Genomic DNA, 20,211 nt, shown 5'->3' with positions numbered 1-20,211 from the left:
GGGGTGAAGTGGTGTACCTACAACATGACTAATAATGACGTACAACTATAATTTCACAAGGTTATTAACTATCATAACCTTAATAAAAAAAAAGAAAAAAATGTTCTAAAATTAGGTAGTAGTGATGATTGCACAACTCTATAAATATACTGAAATCAGTGAATAATAAAAGACACAAATAGAAATGTTAGTCATTTTGACAAGTTTTCCAAAAGAGTTACACATTTCATACATATAAACATAACGATAGGGGCCAGCCCCGTGGCCGGGTGGTTAAGTTCGAGAACTCTGCTTCAGCAACCCAGGGTTTCACGGGTTCGGATCCTGGGCACAGACCTAGCACCGCTCATCAGGCCACGCTGAGGCAGGCCACAACTAGAAGGATCCACAACTAAAAATACAGACAACTATGTACTGGGAGGCTTTGGGGAAAAGAAGGAAACATAAAATCTTAAAAAGAAAAAAAGATACATGAAACGTACTTTACCACAGAGATAAAATCATGAAAGCCAGGATTATAATCTGTTACTTTTCCAAGTGTACAATGCTTCACTGTTGATTTGCTTCCAGAGATTCATTAACTCTATCTCAACGAACACTTTAAAAGGGTCCACTTAGCAGAATTAAAGACACAAATTTATGAAATGAAAAACTAGAAATGACAATGAGTTTGTTACTATGAAAGCAATGTAAAGCTAAAAGTGGAATAAATACTTCATTTATGACCATCATTCCTTAGCTAAGTAAATTATCACGACATACAATCTGTGACAAAAATTTTAGTTCTAGCTGCACATATCAGAATTTCTAGTCACTGGTTGCAATAAAAAAACAAAGTGAGGAGGAGGAGGGTTGAGGTTCAACCTCATTAAAAAAAGCACTAGCAATGAGCATTTAAATTACATAATCATCTCTATGACAAACTTTATCTCCAAATTGCCTTCCACAAGCAGGGTATCAAACTCCCAGATCATTTAAGCATTCTGAACACGCACTGGTATATACCTAATCCTACTCATGACGCCTGTTCAAAAATGTCTGCAGAATTAGATATTAGCATAAAAAATCTTTTTTTTTTTTAATAGAAGCAAAGCTGGTGAGGGATATAATTGAAAAGGTGGCAAAATAGAACCATAAATTCCTTGTTTTGCAGTCAAATAAGAGGCTGAATTAGGAACCCCAATAAGGTCTTATATTATAGGTAACATATAAAGGACTGTAGGTGAATTTTCAAACTTTTTATTGTAGGAAGTTTTTTTTCTTCTTTTAGAGATAGGCTGATTATTGTTCCTATTATGTAAATCATGAGAAAGTGTAGGCAGGGGATTATGGCATACTGGTGACCAATCGAATTCTTTAAAAAGGAATTAAAAAAGAAAAAGCTGCAAGTAATACTTGCCTCCCTACGCCAATTCAAGTGTGACACATCATGTCTATATGACATAGTATTTAGGAATATTAAACAAGCATACTGAATCAGATCTTGTTAAAAATAACTGCACTGTCACTATGTGAATGAGATACAGGACTTAGCATGCAAATCAATTCTTATGAATAATAAGCACTTATAAAAAACTTGTAAAAGTTAGTATGCTTACCTGAACCACCCAGGGACTGTTGGCAAAGGCCATAATATCTCTTTCTTCCCAGAAAAAAGCAGAATCTGATCTCTTTATCATTTCAAACTTACTAAGAAGCTTCATAGCATAAACCTTCTGTGATGCCTTGTGACGAACCTGTTGATTTTTTAAAATGCAAAAAGTAATACTTTAATTTTACGAGAGAAAGGGAAACAACAGATCGTACTATAATGCTATTATTAAAGATTTTAGTTACAAAACAAAATTATCCGTAGCTAACTAGTAAAAAGTAAAAGCATAACATTTTTAATGAAAGAAAGAGGAGAAAAATCCCAACAGCCTAAATATTTCATGAAATATACAATACCTTTAAATGCTAGGTTCAATATACAATTATCTCATTTCATCTAAATAAAGTTGAATTCATGAAGCTTCATTCCCTTGTGCTAATTAAGCTAACCAATTTTAAGAATAAGATATTGTTAAATGAGAAACTTATAAGATATGTACATGTATCCCTCACTATCTGATGATAAGAATCTAATAAATTTAGCTATCAGGGGATATTTGTGATTTTATTAAGTCATCCCTACCTCTTTCTAGGTATCCTATTTAAAAGGTTATTTTTTTAAGGGAAAAACCACCAATAATATGGTTATTTGATCAATTCTTATCTTCCTCATTAGACTGTAAATTCCCTAAGGGCAAGGACAGTGTCTATTTGACCATAATTTTAATCCTAGAATATAACATAACAAACTACAGAGTCAATAAATATTTAATGAATTATATAATAGCTAACATTTACTGGATAATTAATAATAAATAATAACTGCTAACATTTATACTTGGATATCTAATACAATGTGCAAAACTGAACTCCAAATCTTCACCCCTGAATTTATTCCTCCTACATTCTTCCCTATTTCAGTAAGTGGCATCTTCATCCTTCCAGTTGCTCTGGCTAAAAACCTTTGGCTCCTCTTTTTCTCTCACACAGCTCATCAAACTCATCAGCAAACCATGTCAGTCCCACCTTCAAACAGCTTCAGAATCCAACCATTTATAACTACCTCCACTGATACCACCCTGGTCTAACATCTTTTATTTCAATTACCTGCCATGGCCTCAACCAGTTTCCCTGCTGTCACTCTCACGCACCCACAGACTGGTGATCCTTCTAAAACATAAAGCATTTCCTGTCACTCTTCTGCTTAAAAATCCCTAAGAATTTCCCATCTCATCTCTGCATGTGTTGTTCCCTCTGCCTGGAATCACCTCTTACAGCAGGACCCAATCCCTCACTTCTCCAAATCCCTGCTGAGAAGTCCCCTTCTCAGTGAGACCTACTCTGATCAAGCTACTTAAACTTTCACCTCATCGCCCCCTCTCCTGCCCACACGCTCCCTATTCCATTCTCTCTTCCTTGTGCTTGAGTGCACTGCAACAATGCAATGCAATGCTTTTTTTCCCCTCCTCTCGGCACTGGAGAATTTAAGCCCAACAACAGCAAGGATTTTTGTTTCTGTTCACTGCTTAGTCCCCAGTGCCTAGTATAAGGCCTGGCACATAATACCCTTTCAACAAATATTTGCTGAAAGAATGAATTTACTGAGTGAGTGCTTACTATGGGCCAGGCACAGTGTGTTTTAATAGATGTACTGTCTTATTTAATCTTCATAACAATCCTAATGAGGCATTATTTCCCCATGTTACAAATGAGAAATTGAGGCACAGAGAAATTAAGTAACTTGCCTGAGGTTAATACAGATGGTAGAATCAAGATTTAAAGGTAGTCTGCATACAGAATCCACATTATTAACCACTTATTCCTGTGCTATTTCTATATATGCATACCCACAATTAGGATGCTTTCCCCAAAACAGGGCCAGATTACATCTGTCGACCCAGACTTCCATTCAGTTAGTGCTCCTTTTCAATGAGAAGTATGCCACATTTTGTACAAATTATCTGGTCACCCTACTGAGGGTTGGAGGAAAGAATCTAAGAGGCAATCAACCTCCTGATGACAGTCTACAGAGACCTAAATGATCTAGCCTACACCCACCTTCCCAATTTAAATATTGTCATTTTCTTCCCCATGTTCACACTTCAGGCATGCTTACCTTCTTTCATTCCTCTAATACACTTTTCTCCAGAATCTTTACAGGTACTGAGAAGGTACTAGAAAATCCATCACAGTTCCTGACTTCACCTCTCCTCCCCAGAGACTAGCACCTTTCTCCACTCAGCTGCAATATAAACTCCTCAAAGGAGTGACCATCCTATTTAAAGTACAAACTCTTAGTTCTCTACCTTAGAACTCCATTTGTTTTCTTCCTAGCAAATACTGTAACTCGTAATTTTTTGACGTCGTTTCCTTGTATTTATTGTCTATCTCCCATATTAGAATGTAAGCTCAACAGAGGTAGGGATTATTCATGCCTGTTTTATTTCTCCATTTTATCCTCAGTACCAAGTACAATGCCAGCACTGGCAATTAAAATAGACACTTGCAAATAATTGATGAATTAACATCTTCAAAAAGTTTTTTATTTGATAACTGGCCAAACTACTAATTTCTAGTTTTAAGAAAAATTCAACAGGTAACATTTCTAATTAGTTTTTGTCAAGTACTGTCCACATTTAGAATCAATACTTATATTAATAAAAATAAGGTAAACCAAAGAAATGATCATGCCCTTTCAAGAAGATATGGAAGAATCATCACACTTTACAGATCAGATACTGTATAAAATGCAATATTTTAGAAAATCATACAATGCTGTACCTCTTTAGTAGAGTTTTTTCACCACTAACAAAACCCAGGTAAGGAATTTTACTTGTTGAATGGACTAGAACAAATCACTAATAGAAAAGACAGACAAGTCTTAGCATGAAACAATAAACACAAACATGTATCACTCAAAATCATACACTCCTGGCTATGACAGAGTAAATGGTACCAGCTAACCCTCCAACTATAAACAACCAACAAAATTGCAAAACATATGAAGCAACTGTTTTCTGGCTTTGTAAAATAGGCAGCACAAGACTATATAATCCCTGAGAAAAGAGAAACTCACCAAGTCAGCCTCATAACTACCCAGACACCCTGCTTGAAGGCAATACTCCAACCAGCAGACAACAAGCAATCATCTAAGCTAAGCACAACAGTCCTGCTGAGTTGAAGAGGCAGAGATCAGAGTTCAAGACAGATGAGACAGCTGGATTATGCTGGACAGGAAACAGGAAAGTAAGAAGCTATGTAGAGGGAGGTCCCCAGAAGTCCCATGTGAGTCCTTGACTAAGGGCTGGACTATTCAAAGAGAAAGTACCCAAGGTTTACAAGAGAGCAACCGCTATAGGGTTGATAACAGAACAGAGACACTAGAGGTTAAACAGCACTAGAGGAACATTCAATTTCCAGCCAAACAAGAGCAGAGAAACCTTGCTAATTTCCTGGGATCCAGGGTGAGCCATCTTAGGAGAAACAACTATGCTCTAAAGCAAAACCTACTCTAGCACTACTAACAAAGTCTAATAATACCAAGCCCTAAAAGATCGAAAAGGGAGCAGAGTTTGGAGCTTCAGTCCTGCCAGTTAAAAAGATTTGGGAAACAACTTTGTCTTTTCACACATCTACACTTACAAAGTATAAAATTAAGCCTGAACAAGTTAAGGGTCATCAGTAAGTAACTGGACAGCTTATTAGAATGAAAATGAACACTCATCAAAGAAAAATAACAAAATCCAGAGTCTCTATCACATAACCATAAGGACTGGTATATAATTTAAAAATTAATCAATAGTTAAAAAGAAAAATGTGACTTATCATCAAGAAAAAAGCAGTCAATAGAAAACAACCCCAAAAGATGTTGGATTGGATTTAGCTAACAAATGCTTTAAAATATCTCATAAATATATTCAAAGAACTAAAGGAAAATATGTTAAATAAAAATGAAAAGAACAGTCTCAATGAGTAAACATAAGGAAATATCAATAGAGAAATGGAAACTATAAAAAAGAACCAACTAGAAATTCTATAACTGAAAAATAACTAAACTGGAAAATTCATTGAAGGGTTTAACAGAGCATGGACATAGAAGGGGAGTCGGTGAACTTTAACAAAAAGAAATCTAAAGAATAAAGACAAAAAGGAATAAATGAAAATGAACAGACTCAGGGGCCTGCAAAACAATTTTAAACAGTCTAAAATATGTGTAAACATAAATGGACTAAATACTCCCATTCAGGCAGAAATTATCAGAACTCATTGAAAAGCAAAACCTAACCTCATGTATTTTAAATACAAGAGAAATACGTTGAAAATTAAAGGATGAAAAAGATATACCATGCAAACAGCAAGGATAAGAAAGTTGACAGAGCAATATTAATAATAGACAAAGTAAACGTCAAGGCGAAGAGAAAAAGAGGGTAACTCAGAGAAGAAGAGTATAATTCATCAGGAAGGCATAAAAATTCTAAATATGTATGAATCTAATAAATGGGTTTGAAAATTCAGGAGGCAAAAACTGACGAAATTAAAGAAAGAAATGGATAAATTCATAACTTCAGTTTGAAATTTTAATTTCCTCTCTCAGTACTTGATATAGCAAGTAAAAAGATCAGTGTGAATATAAAGAAAATACAGCACAGAATGAAAACTGCCTAATCAAATTACAATTGCAAAAGTTTATGATATCAATAGGTTACATCACTTCTCACTTAAAATATTTTGAAATTTGAAGTATTTTCATATACTGTAACTTCACATGACACAAATCCTACAATTAACTGGCCAAATAAGTTACAATGAGGGTCACAGATTATATCCTTCTATATTAAATGACAAAACTAGAATAACAATTCCTTTGATTTGTATAGTGTTATGACATTTATAGAGTGCTGAAAATAAATGCATGGGAAAGCAATATGAAAACATGGGTAGGGGGCAGGAGATTAGGGGATGAGGGAATCCAACCCTTAAAACTAGAAATCCCTTCCAGAGCAGATAGTTCAGATTTTTAGCTGATTTGTGTTAAATCAGCAAATTATCTCAAAGCAAATGCTCCTTCTGGCAATGCTGTTAAATGTTGTAAAAAAAAAAGTTGCTAAAAGAGGTTGCTACGGTACTCCCTCTTCTATATTTATGCCACTCTTCAAAGCTTCACTTACTCTAAGACCAAATGAGATTTTGAATGTTTCCTAACGTCATTAGCAAAAGCAATCCCTATAACATTAAGAGTCAATCAATTAATTTAGACTGTAATATTATTTATGCCTGACTCAGATCATGACCAGAGTTTTAAGAATTCTGCTGTAAAGCACAGCTATGAGCCGAAAGTAAAAGATTTTTCAGCTGGCAGAAAATAGTTAAATATTTATTTATTTTTTTGAACATGAGAAAAATGCTTATTGACTTTACTTTTGGTGATTCTTTATGCAAAACTGTTTCCCTCTCTGTGCTTCCATAGCACTAGTAATAATCTAATATCATAATTAGCTGTGTACAGGTCTGCTTCGTAAGCTCCTTTAGGAACAGAATGCAGATTTTCTGTGTGGGGCTGCCTAGTAGCTGGCACAATGCTGAAATCCAATTCAACATATTCAACAAAATCATATCTATATCCATACAAGATCTATAAAACTTTTAATAAAGACTATTTTGGTTAGATGCTCTAGTTAAGGAGGCCTGAATTTCATCTAAACTACTGTGATAGGACACTTAACCAGCTCATAACACAAGAGTCAGGAATCACCAGTTTATAGTCTTCGATTTGAACTACAAAACAAACATTAAGAGGCAATAGTTGTATTCATGCCAAATGTCTACCTCATACCTTTAAAGTTCACAAGCACTAGTATCACAAAGTACTACAAGAAACTGCTGTTACTTTAGGAAAACTGGTTTCCACTGATCTTCCTTCTGAGGATGTCTCTTTCTGAACAATTCTATCATAATCTTCCTTAGCATCTCTGTACATTCCTCTTAGTTCTCTAGCTCCTTCTCCTCTACTCAATATGGATGGATAAAGAGTCAGAAAGTAGCTGAGTAGCTATTCACTACCACACTGTATGGACTACTGCTTAAAAGTATGGATTTGGATGTCAACAAACCTGGCCAAAAGTCCTAGCTATTTTTGAACTATGTGGCCAATTTGCTTAACACTCCTCTAAATTTCAGTGACTTCATCTATAAAAGAATCTCACAGAATTGTTGCAAAGATAAAATGAGATAATGAATATAAATACTTAGCATATAGAATACACTCAATGAAAATGTTAGCTAACTCCACCATAGACAAATGGAACTTAGCATATTCAATTATGAAACTTCACATGTGTTTCCCCTAAGTCACTAGTCTATGAGTGCCTGAAGGACAAAAATATTGTTCCTATTCCAATGTTTCTCTCAGAAAAAAGATGGTTATATTCCTCATTTCTAATTTTATAAGTAACGAGTACAAAAACACCAGCTAAATTGACTACACATAGGAAAAAACAAAAAAAAGCAAAAAAAACAGGAAGGGCCAAAAAGAATTAACAGTGGCTTTATCTAAGCTGATGCAATTCTGGGTGATTTTTATTTTCTTATATTTATTTATTTGTATTTTCTACAGCTAAAATGTACTTCTTTTAAAAAAAAATGTTTAAGTAGATGAAACATTCCTAAGTGTAGCTACAGACAAGCTTGGAAAATCCTAAAATGTCTATATCTCCTGGAACATTTGTGGAAAAAAACTTTTGAAAATCACTAACCAAAATGCCCCATTTGAGGCTTTCAAATTTATTTTTAATATCAAAAATTACAACAGATTATTTTTATGAGACAATCCAATGCATCCATGTGACAGACCTGGAGCAGTTATTGTGTGCTGCTAAAGTTTCCACTAAAGATGAAAGAAAAGAGTGCCCTTGTGCTTTCTGTCTAGTCTGGTTGTGGCAGCCAAGACTGAATGGGGGAACACAGGAATTACAAAAACATGGAGGGACGGAGGCAGGGAGATAATCTTTGCAACTCAGAAATAACCCTGTAGCCAGCAAAGAGCCTGTTTTATTCCAAAAAAGGAATTAAAAATTTGAGTTTACATGACAAGTGTTAAAAAATCATTTCCCCTACACTCTTTGCTTCTGGTTGATTTCACTTTAAAAGCTTAGTTTCAAACCAATTAAATTAAAAGCAAGCCAGTGGGAGGAAAAACCAAGATGCTCATCTCACATCTGCCTTGAGCCCTGTCACTGAAAGCCTGTATCCCTTTAGTACACTGTATCCCCAGGAACCATCTGAGCCCAGGGATCAGGAAAGACCACAGTCATTCACTTCAATGAAAACTTTCTGGTGGCAGGCTCCGCGGCCAAGTGGTTAAAGTTCCACGCCCTCCACTTTGGCAGCCTGGGTTCCCAAGTTCAGATCCTGGGTGTGGACCTACTTCACTCATCAGCCATGCTGTGGAGGCATCCCACATACAAAGTAGAGGAAAACTGCCACAGATGTTAGCTCAGAGCTAATCTTCCTCAAGCAAAAAAAAACAAAAAAAACAAAAAAAAAAACGGAGGATTGGCAAAAGATACTAGCTCAGGGAGAATCTTCCTCACACACACACACACACACACACAAACTTTCTAAGTTTCAGGTTCTGTGCTGCACAGGATATAAAAAGACAAGAAAAATCCAATTAGATCTAATTTGGCTGCACACACACATTACTTACAATGTCCAGGGTTGAATTGACAAATGGCTACATAGTATCTGCGGCTCTACAGATATTCCTCCTAAACTGTGTACTTGACTAAAAAAGATAATCTTCCCAGATATGGGCAAACTATTTTCAGATGAGCAACTACACACCCCTGATGGGAATCCCAAAACTACTCAAAAGACACCGTTCCTGCCCTGAAAAAATTTACAATATGAAAGGAGAATTTAAAGAAGTATACATAAAAACCACCACACAAGGTTAACACAGTAAATTAAATAATTATAATTAAAAGATGCAAATGAGAGATCACATTCAGATAAAGAGTAGCAAGGAGAGTACAATGAATCAGAGAAGTTTTCTTTTATAATGAGCACTGAGAGACAGAGTGAAACAACATGATAAAGAAACACAAACGTAAACAAAGGGCACGCTCTGCAATGAGCAGCCTGCCCAGAATGAACACCATAATGGAACATAAGAATAAAAAGATAAAAGTGGTGACATCTTACAAGAGAGCCTAGGAGGCCAGGATGAAGATTTCATGCTTCATTTAGTAGGCAAAGGAGCCAGGAAATGCAAAGGACAGATACAATAATGTATTTTAGAAGGATCAATTTGGCAGCAGTTTATATTAGGTAGATCAGATCTATACTTCCCATTCTTTACCTATCTCAATACAGAGAGATGGGGAAATGAAAAAAAAAATGAATAAAACAAAACATGTATGTTACCAGGAATGGGGGTAGGAGTGGTACATGAAAATACAAGGACATAAAGTATGAGGAAAACAGTCTGCCAAATAGTAATGTGGATCTAGCTGAGCTTGGATAGCATGAATTTGCAAAAGATTTCATAAGCATGGTCTTGATATTTCCCCATCAGCATTTCCCAATCCAAAATCAACAGTACAACAGTGAAACATTGTTAGCGGAACAGGAAAACAAAGCGGCACACTACAGTCAGGTAGATGCTCATACCTGACTGGGAATGAAAGAGTATCTTCGATAAAGGTGATGGCAGTGAATACCAAAAAAAAGGGGTAGAGACAGGAGCAATATTATGAGCAGGATTTACTGAAAAATGACATACAAGAAATGAGGGAAGGAGAAATCAATAATGATTCCTGGTTGTTTTGGCTTGAGCAACTGGGTTGATACTAGAGCCATTTATTAAGAAGTAGAAGATAAGAGAAGGAACAAACTTGTGGAAGAAGAGCCACATTAGAGAGGGAATCAAGCATTCTAATTTCACATTTTAGACGTCTGTGACATATCTTAATGGAGATGTCAAACAAGCCATCGTGAATATGAGTTTGGAAAGCAAAGAAGTTCTGAGCAGTAGCTATAAATTTGAGCCCTGACATCATATAGACCGCATCTGAAGTCACAGGAAACAATGAGCTAGGAGAGAATGCAGATCAAAGAAATAAGAGTCTAGGGACTGGCCCTGTGGCCGAGTGGTTAAGTTTGCGCGCTCCGCTGCAGGTGGCCCAGTGTTTCGTTGGTTCAAATCCTGGGTGCGGACATGGCACTGCTCATCAAACCACGCTGAGGCAGCGTCCCACATACCAAAACTAGAAGAACCCACAACGAAGAATATACAACTATGTACCGGGGGGCTTTGGGGAGAAAAAGGAAAAAATAAAATCTTTTAAAAAAAAAAAAAGAAAGAAGAGTCTAGCCTTTGGAAACGACAATATTTAGAAGTCAGGTGGAGAATGAATCACAAAGGAAACTGAGAAGAAAAAGCCAAAATGAAGGAAAAAGTGGTGTTTCCAGAAAGGAGAAGAAATAAATACTGGTGAGAGCTTGAGTAAGATGAGAGTGAAACATCATGCAGCCAATAAAATTACATATGAAATCTATATTTATTGGCACAGAAAATTGGTTATGACCATACAGCCAAGAGGACAGACTCTGTAGTTCTCTGCCTAGGGTCAAATCTCACTTCAACCACTTAGTAGCTATGCAAACTCTGACACGTTATTTATCCTATCTACCTGAATTTCCCTATCTGTAAAATGGGCATAATAGTAATAATATCTATCTAGAAGAACTGTTGTAAAGATTGGTTACTATATACAAATTGCTCAGAAGACTGCCTGGCATGTTGTAAAAGTTATAAAAGTGTGTGTTGCTATTTATCATTGCATAACAAAACACAAGTTACAAAACTGTGTGCTTTACAAAATATGATTCCTTAATATACATATATATGACATATATTACACATATCTTTAAGAAAAAAATTGGAAAGCTATACATCAAAGTCATAAAAGTAGTTCTCTCTCAGTAGTAGAACTATGGGTGATTTAAAAGTATAATATTGGCTTATTTTCTTTTTATTCTACATGAATGTATTTATTGTATAAATGCAAGGGTTTTTTTTGGTGAGGACGATTGGCCCTGAGCTAACATCTGTTGCCAATCTTCCCCTTTTACTTGAGGAAGGTTCATTCTCTATTTTTTGCATGTGGGATGCCACCAAAGCATGGCTTGATGAGCAGTGTGTAGGTCCGTGCCCAGGATCCAAACCCATGAACCCAGGGCCACCAAAGTGGAGCATGTGAACTTAACCAACTTAACCACTACGTCACAGGGCCAGCCCCAAAATGAAAGAATGTTTAATTTCAAGGGAGAATAATTAGCATTGATGCAATTTTTATAACTCAACAGAGAAAGATTTCAACTTTCCTAGAATGAAAATAATTAGGATAAAATATAAATATCCACTAAAAATAATTTGACACTAGTTTTACAACAGTCCCCAAATGTTTCTAATTATCAAATACTTAAAGGATACCAATACACTAGCTACATTTATGATTGGAAATGAAAATAGAAGACACAATAAATGGAGATTTTCACATTTTACTCTACGTAATTCTAAGCAATTTAGACCTTTGAGAGTGAGAATGTATTCATATATTAATTTGTATAGTTTCAAACAAAACTACCACCAGGAAAAAATGTAACGTCACTTACTTTTGTTAAGAAGGACGAGTAGGCAATATCACAAAACCAACTAAAAATAAGGTCCCCAAACTTCAAAATAAAATGCAACTTCAAAAACAAAAACGCTAAAAATATTTCCACTGTTAACCATGAAAACCTGTTTTTATACATCTCCCTCAAATAAAGAATCATAAATAATTTCTAATATATATACATTATGTTTAAGAAGGTTAATTTGTAACCCCATTTTTAGAACCTAAACTATAATTTTTTTTTTGAAACTATAATAGTGGCCAACTCAAAAAAAAAAAAAGCTCCAGGAATGCAGGGGACTTGTCTGAGTAGTTTACCTATATAATGCATTGCCAGTGCTTATAACGGTACCTGACATTCAATAAACATTTGCTAATCAATTAACCAAAGGAATATTTGAAGAATAATGTATGTTCTGTTATAAAAACTATATATTTACCTTAAAAGACATTTGCGAGGCTAGAATTTGTAACTTCCTTCTTCAAAAAAAAGATTATGTCCAAGATAAGTTAATAAACATAAACAAAGTAAGCATGTATACGGTGGTCAAAAGGTGGTTTCATTGAAAAGTTCATCCCAACACACATACATACTGTCACAGGATGAACCGTGCCGTCCTCCTTCCCCAACACACACATAAATTCAGACTTTGAAGCCCTAACCTCCAGTACCTCAGAATGTGACTGTATTTGTAGACAGGGCCTTTAAAGAGGTAATTAAGTCAAAGTTGAGGCTGTCAGGGTGGGTCCTAACCTCATCTGACTGGTGTCCTTATAAGAAGAGGCGATTAAGATACACATATGGGGCTGGCCCGGTGGCACAGCGGTTAAGTGCACACGTTCCGCTTCGGCGGCCCAGGGTTTGCCGGTTTGGATCCCGGGTGCGGACACAGCACCGCTTGGCAAGCCATGCTGTGATAGGCGTCCCACATATAAAGTAGAGGAAGATGGCCACGGATATTAGCTCAGGGCCAGTCTTCCTCAGAAAAAAGAGAAGGATTGGCAGATGTTAGCTCAAGGCTAATCTTCCTCGAAAAAAACTAAAAGACACACACACACACTAGAATGTGCGCACAGAGGAAAGACCATGTGAGGACACAGCGAGAAGGCAGCCATCTGCAAGCCAAGGAGAGAGGCTTTAGAAGAAAACAAACCTGCTAACACCTTGATCTCAAACTTCCAGCCTCCAGAACTATGAGAAACAAATTTCTGTTGTTTAAGCCACACAGTTGGTGTGGTATCTTGTTATGGTGGCTCTAGTGAACTAACACATCTAAATACACATAAAAGTTACAACAATACTTCTGATTATTTATTATTTATTTACTTAAAATTAAAACATTTAAATCCATAGAAACTGACAACAGCGACAACAGCTAATATATACTTAATACCTATAATGCGTCAGGTCCACGCTAAGTACCATATATGTATAATCTAATTTAGTCCTCACAAAAAAATTTTATAAAATAAATTCTATCATTAGTGCCATCCAAAGTAAGGAAATTAAAGCTCTGATGACAGGAAATTTCTATACTCTAAAATGGAAAAAAGAGTGGTCAACTTCGACTCTACTTCCACAGTACTAGTGTGCTTTATGCAAAAATGACTATTAAAAGTTGAACATTATTACTTTAACTATAAAAAGCTGTTTCTTTAAGCCAATTAATGAAATTAGTATGTGTCTTTTTTTTTTCTAAAGATTTTAATTTTCCTTTTTCTCCCCAAAGCCCCCCAGGGACATAGTTGCATATTTTTTTAGTTGTGGGTCCTTCTAGTTGTGGCACATGGGATGCTGCCTCAGCATGGCTTAACGAGCGATGCCACGTCTGCACCCAGGATCCGAACCGTCGAAACCCCAGGCCGCCAAAGCAGAGCATGCCAACTTAACCACTCAGCCATGCGGCCAGCCCCAGTACTTCAGTCTTTAAAAGAAGCTTAACTGCTTTTCCAGGAGGCTCCAATTTTAGGCTACGATTTATTACGTATTCACTGTCATGTGCTATTCTAGATGTTTTAGCTCATTTAACACTCATAACAACCTAAGAATAATGAACTATTATTATGTTTGACAAATGAGGACACTGAGTCACAAACAGGTTAGGTAGTTGTCAGAGGTCATAAGGTTGATGTTAAACTGAGAAGTCTTGTTCCAGAGTACGTGCTCTTAATCAATATACTATAATGAATCATATTATTTTCCATAAAAATGAGATGTGATAAAAGATTCAAAAACAGCAGAATCCAAAAAGCAATACTGATATTAGATAAAAATCATCCATGTCAGAGACCTTTCAGGATATTACACAAATTTTGCCCTCCTAGAATTATAGAACTTTTCAGTCTGTAAGAAACGCCTTTTTCAGATGAGGGAATCTACACCCAAACAAATCAAATGACTTGGCATCTTCCTTTTTTTTTTTGGGCACCTGAGCTAACAACTGCTGCCAATCTTTTTTTTTTTCCCTGCTTTATCTCCCCAAATCCCCCCTGGTACATAGTTGTATATCTTAGTTGCAAGTCCTTCTAGTTGTGGCACGTGGGACACTGCCTCAACGTGGCCTGACAAGCGGTGCCATGGATCCGAACCAGTGAAACCCTGGGCTGCCGCAGCGGAGCACACATTCTTAACCACTCAGCCACGGGGCCGGCCTTGATACCTTCCTGACTCACTGCATTTTCATATGCTATTCTCTCTGTGTTTTGCCTCCCACCCGAAGCCTACTTTTTCATGTGGCTAATTCCTTTACATCTCAACTCAAATGTCACTTTCTTACGTCAAGGCCTTTCCTAAGTCTACCTCAACTGAATGAGGCACATCCCTCCATAATTCTGTCTCATAGCACCCAGATCTTTTCCTTCATAGTATTTATCATATTCTGCAAATACTTTACTTGTTTAAAGTAACATTCTTCATCTCCTCCACAAAACTACCACTTTGAGAAAGAGACTATGTTATTGTATCTTTAGAGGCTAGCACTCCTCCTAGAACATAACAGATCCTGATTAAATATTTCATAGATGGATGGATAAATGAACCATTTTATGTCTGACAATTAATTGCTTACATTTACAGAGAACTTACTATATATTCCAGGAACTGTTCCAAATGCTTTATATATACTGTAACATTTAATTCTTACAGTAATTCTATAAGCTATAAATGCTACTCTTAGCTTCATTTAACAGGTAAGAAAGTGAGGCACAAAGAAATTAAAATAACTTGTCTGAAGTCACAGCTAGCGAGGGAGAGAGTCAGAATTCAACTGTAAGTAACCTGACTCTCACTCCTAAATACTACAGTATAGCTGCTGTGACACACCAAAGTTACTTTTACAATGAGAATTTTCTTTGCAGAAATTGATTGGTGGGCCCTCTGTGGTAACGTATTTTTAATTTGACCAGAAGAAGCGAAACGAAATGAAAATTGGCATTCTACTATTGTAAAACTTTCTTCAGATGACTGGAAAAACATAATCATAAAAATGTCCCAAATGTGGAACATTCCCTACATATCCACCAACTAATTTATCTACCACATACGAATCAACTTTAAAAAGTTATGGAAGCAACACTTGGACTTTTCCTTTTCCATCTCATCCTTCTTTAAAGAGTCCCTGCCTAAGGTAACAAACCAAGAACTAAAGCCAAAAGAAACATGCTATAAGCTCTTGGGTCAAAGGCGATCAGATTAATGGAATGTTAAAATATCTTTCATTTTTAAAAACATATGACTTTGTTTCTGTCTGTTTTGTGGCCAAAATGAAATTTGAGATGGAAAATTAACAATAAAAATAAAGCCTTCTGTTTCTATACATTTTCCTTTTCTTTCTTTAACATATTAAACTTCAATGATCTAAGTAACCTAACATCAAATAATGACTACCCTGCCACAAAAACAAGACAGGTCAAGGTCTGTTGCATTTCCTTTCAAAAATAAAACTTCAAATTCTAATCTCTCTTCCATAATTACGCTGAATCATAAGTCTGAAGAAACAATGTATCTGTTTCAAATACATGTACTATGAATCTATATATCAAATAGGCAATAATAAGAACGGTTAACACTTAGGGAGCCTCATAACCAGGATTATTTATTTTATTAATTCACTTAATCCCCTACAATGACCCCCACGACATAGATATTATTTATTGTCTATATGCAATAGGTTGGAACTCAGAGACATTGAGAAACCTGCTGTAGTCACCATGATCTTTGAGTTAGACCACGGCAGAGCTAAGATTCAAATACTTTATATTTTCCCCATCTTATAGGAACTTTCATAACTCAACTGTCATGTACTCTAATCTCTTATCCTCCCAACTAGAGCATTCTACTAACTGAAGCTTCATCACTTTGACTAAAAACAAAAAAACAAAAACAAAACCTCATTACTTTCCAAGGCAGCCCATTCGTCAAATCGACTCCAAATTAACTTCTCAATTCCTTCACTCATACCTCAGATGGCATCGTTTCAAGTCTCTGAGCATTCCATCCCTTGAGTACCCTCTATCAATGTGCCTTTTAAAACAAGGCAACAGGGCATCTGGACTGTATCTAACATTCCAGGCATGGCAAATCATCTCAAAATAGAGAATGTCTATCTCTGTCATCTTAGAAACTATATCAAAGCAGTCCAAATTTCCTTTACTATTTTGGGCAGCCACACCACCAATGATCCTTGCCTGGTTTACATTCAAGAAAAATTTTTTTAAAAAATATTGCTCTTTAATTCATAACTACTATTAAGCAACCTATCCCTTGAGTTCCTCACATCAAGTATAGGTCATTATTCTGGTTAAATTTCACTTCTTCCATCTAGCCACTGATCTTCCCAATTGAAAATTTCTAGATTTTGGCTCATAATGTAAAGTCATCCTCATATTTCAGTTTTAGCTCATTTGCAAAATTTTTCAACATGCCACCATTGCCTCCATACAAGTCCTTAATAAAGTGTTTAATAGAAGAGGAGAGAACCCTGAAACCTGTCCCTGGGGATCTCTGTCCAAGGTACCATTCATGCCTTCATCAGTCTCAGAATACAGCTATTAAATTAGTTATAAAGCTGCCTACCCACATGCTTATTCGTTGATATTTCTCCAGATCATCTTCAAATATGTCCGACTTTTTTCAAAAATCTTATAGATATATATTACATCTATTGCACTACCCTGATCTACAAGTTCAATAAAGCTATCCAAGAAAGAAGGAATGAAAGAGAAGAAAAAGACAAAGGTTATTCTGTCATGACTTGTTCCTAGAGAAACCTATCCTGGCCCATAGTGATCACTGCTTTCTTGGTGCTCTACCAAAAAGAGTAAAACACTGTTGATTGAAAAACAGAATTCGACTTCCTAATTTAACTATAAGGACAAAAACAGAGCAGTTTCATACTCAGGTGATGAAAATACGATTATTATTATAGTTCCTCATTTAATTAACATTGGTAATAACATGTATAATATTTCCAGTTGGTACCACTTTGGCCTACAGAGATAAATTTCTTATTTACTTTCAGTTACTAAAATGTCATTGTCAGGTTTCTCATATATCTACATAATTCTCAGTTAATTAAGCAAAGATGCTATTAATTTCAACATACTAAGTGAAAATACAGTAGTTCTGTTTGAACGCTAACTGCTAGGCAGATTGTGTGTGAAGCCAAGTTGGCCTTATTCTAAATCTCAGTGTTTTAGAGCTGTAAGAGACCTGGTGTTTATAGCACAATTGCCTCCTTTTATAGACAAAGACACTGAGGCTCTCAGAGATGGAATGACTTGACCAAGCTCATAAAGCTAATACTAGCATGGCTAAGCACAGAAATTAGATCTACTCAGAGGCTACTGATAATGTTTCACAAAACCATGTCATCAAAAAGAATAAATAAATAAAACAAATACTTTCTTACCAACTGGACTTCACCAAAAGCACCTCTTCCAATAACTTTTACAACATCATAGTCTTCTGCCTTCATCTGTAGACCTCTGATTTTTTTCACAATTTTCTCATCTATAATAAAAAGACCACCATATTTGTAATATCAATTAGCATATTTATAAACAATATTTAAAAATAACCACCATATTTTTAAACAAATTCTTATTTCAAGAAATAGCTTAGTTTTCAGGTAAATCTGTCAGTTTTTAAAGGCTGCTGTTTAAAAATCTAAGATACACATTAACTTTATATCAAAGAACTGAAACTCTATGGTTTATTAACACATATAAACAAATACTACTTACTGACTCCCAAAAAGTAGCAGTTAAGCTACTCTGTTGCTTGGCAAGTTAGATGACAGCTGAAACAGTGACGACCCAAGCAATCCTGGAGTGCATTCTGAATCATAGCAGAAAGATGCTATGAAGTTACTTGCAAGGCTAATCTTAGTAATGAATTTGGGAGCCTACTTCTTTGAAAAATAGTAATCACATATTGTAGATATGGTAACTACAGACAAGATTGTTTAATTAGGAAAACAGCCCAGTCTCTGACAATACCAAACTACAGAGCTTACTGTGTTGATATAAAGTAAATATTAATTATTTTGAGAATTTCTTATTCTTAGAATTCAAGTAGTTCAAGGGCCAGCCCAGTGGCATAGTGGTTAAGATTGAAAGCTCTGCTTTGGTGACCCAGGGTTCATGGGTTCAGATCCTGGGTGTGGACCTACACACCACCCATCAAGCCATGCTGTGGCTGCATCCCACATACAAAATAGAGGAAGACTGGCATAGATGTTAGCTCAGAGCCAATGTTCGTCACCAAAAAAAAGAAAAAAAAAGAATTCAAGTTCATTTACACTTTCATTGCAATCAACACTGGCAAACATTAAAAGTTATCACATACATGACAATAATTATCACATTATCTTTCACTAACTAGAATGAAATGTCTGCATTTATACAAACAAAGTTCATTAAGTCTTCTGGGTAAACACTTTGGTCAAGCTAAGTCGTAACGCTGCTAATATTAATTTAAAACTTCTCTGGGAACTGCCATATATAACCCATTCTGAGACAGCTAAATAGTCTTAAAAATTTATACAAAATCTTGAACTTTACCTAATTTACATACTGTAATTGGTTCTGGAGTTTTGCTTTGAAAATAGAGAATATTAGTATTTAAATAAATCAAATGGCAAACTAAAAATACTTAAGTTTTATAGATTAAAGTTTACAGACTGCAAAAATATTAAATATACATCTCTTATTAAAAATATAACTATACGATCAAATTTGAAGTTTATACATACTTACATCTATTTAAGAAATTATCTATATTCTTATTTTTCCTCAAAGCAGGAAAATCCAAATCAAGGACCAAAGAATTTAAGCCATCCTGTTTAACAAAAAATAAAAAGAGGAAAAAGAAAGTTGTTACAATTTCCAAGCACTCAAAAAAAAAAGTCGTGAAGTTTTATTATATGTTGTTCTTGCTGAATAAATGTCAATCTTCTTTGATACGACATTACCACCCCAGTGGCTCCATATCCAACATATCTTAACCAGTTTCCCAACTTCTGCTAGAGAATATTAGGATTGACTCTATCATGTTTTCCTTTCTTCTTTTAGGCAACAGAAAAATGTCACTTAAAAATATGCATCTGCTACTATTTTTGCTAGTCAGATGTCTTCTTTGCTCTCTTTAAATGCCAAGTAAAATTTCACCAAGCTTTTGACTTTAACAAATACACCCAGACTGAGGAAGTTTCCCTTCATTCAACAACCCTTAACTGTGTGCCTGGTGTATACAAAGAATAGAAAATCCAAAAATAAATAAAACACTAACTATCCCTACCCTCAGGGAACTGAGCCTCAGAAATAAATTTCCCAGGACCCAGCCCTGTGGCCTAGTTGTTAAGTTCAGCACACTCTGCTCCAGTGGCCCGGGTTCATGGGTTCAGATCCCAGTCGTGGACCTACAACATTCGTCAGTCATGCT

The 20,211-nt window shown here is 35.7% G+C and overlaps 1 protein-coding gene across 8 annotated transcripts in view; it reads right to left on the bottom strand.

The window, feature by feature from the left end:
* Window positions 1-20,211, bottom strand: part of ROCK2 (Rho associated coiled-coil containing protein kinase 2) — a 164,624-nt gene that overhangs the window by 72,183 nt on the left and 72,230 nt on the right. For all 8 annotated transcript variants that reach the window (XR_006888496.1, XM_046660403.1, XM_046660401.1 and 5 more), the window contains 3 exons: window positions 19,527-19,608; window positions 18,179-18,279; window positions 1,599-1,736 (listed from right to left, as the gene is read on the bottom strand). Coding sequence is in view for 7 of the 8 variants with exons in the window: in XM_046660403.1 (XP_046516359.1) it covers window positions 1,599-1,736; window positions 18,179-18,279; window positions 19,527-19,608 (321 nt within the window). In the remaining variant the exon portion in view is untranslated. The remainder of the gene's footprint in view (window positions 1-1,598; window positions 1,737-18,178; window positions 18,280-19,526; window positions 19,609-20,211) is intronic.

The sequence above is a fragment of the Equus quagga genome, chromosome 5 (genome assembly GCF_021613505.1).
Source record: "Equus quagga isolate Etosha38 chromosome 5, UCLA_HA_Equagga_1.0, whole genome shotgun sequence".
NCBI classification, from domain to species: domain Eukaryota; kingdom Metazoa; phylum Chordata; class Mammalia; order Perissodactyla; family Equidae; genus Equus; species Equus quagga.
This window is presented reverse-complemented; position numbering and strand designations above follow the sequence as displayed.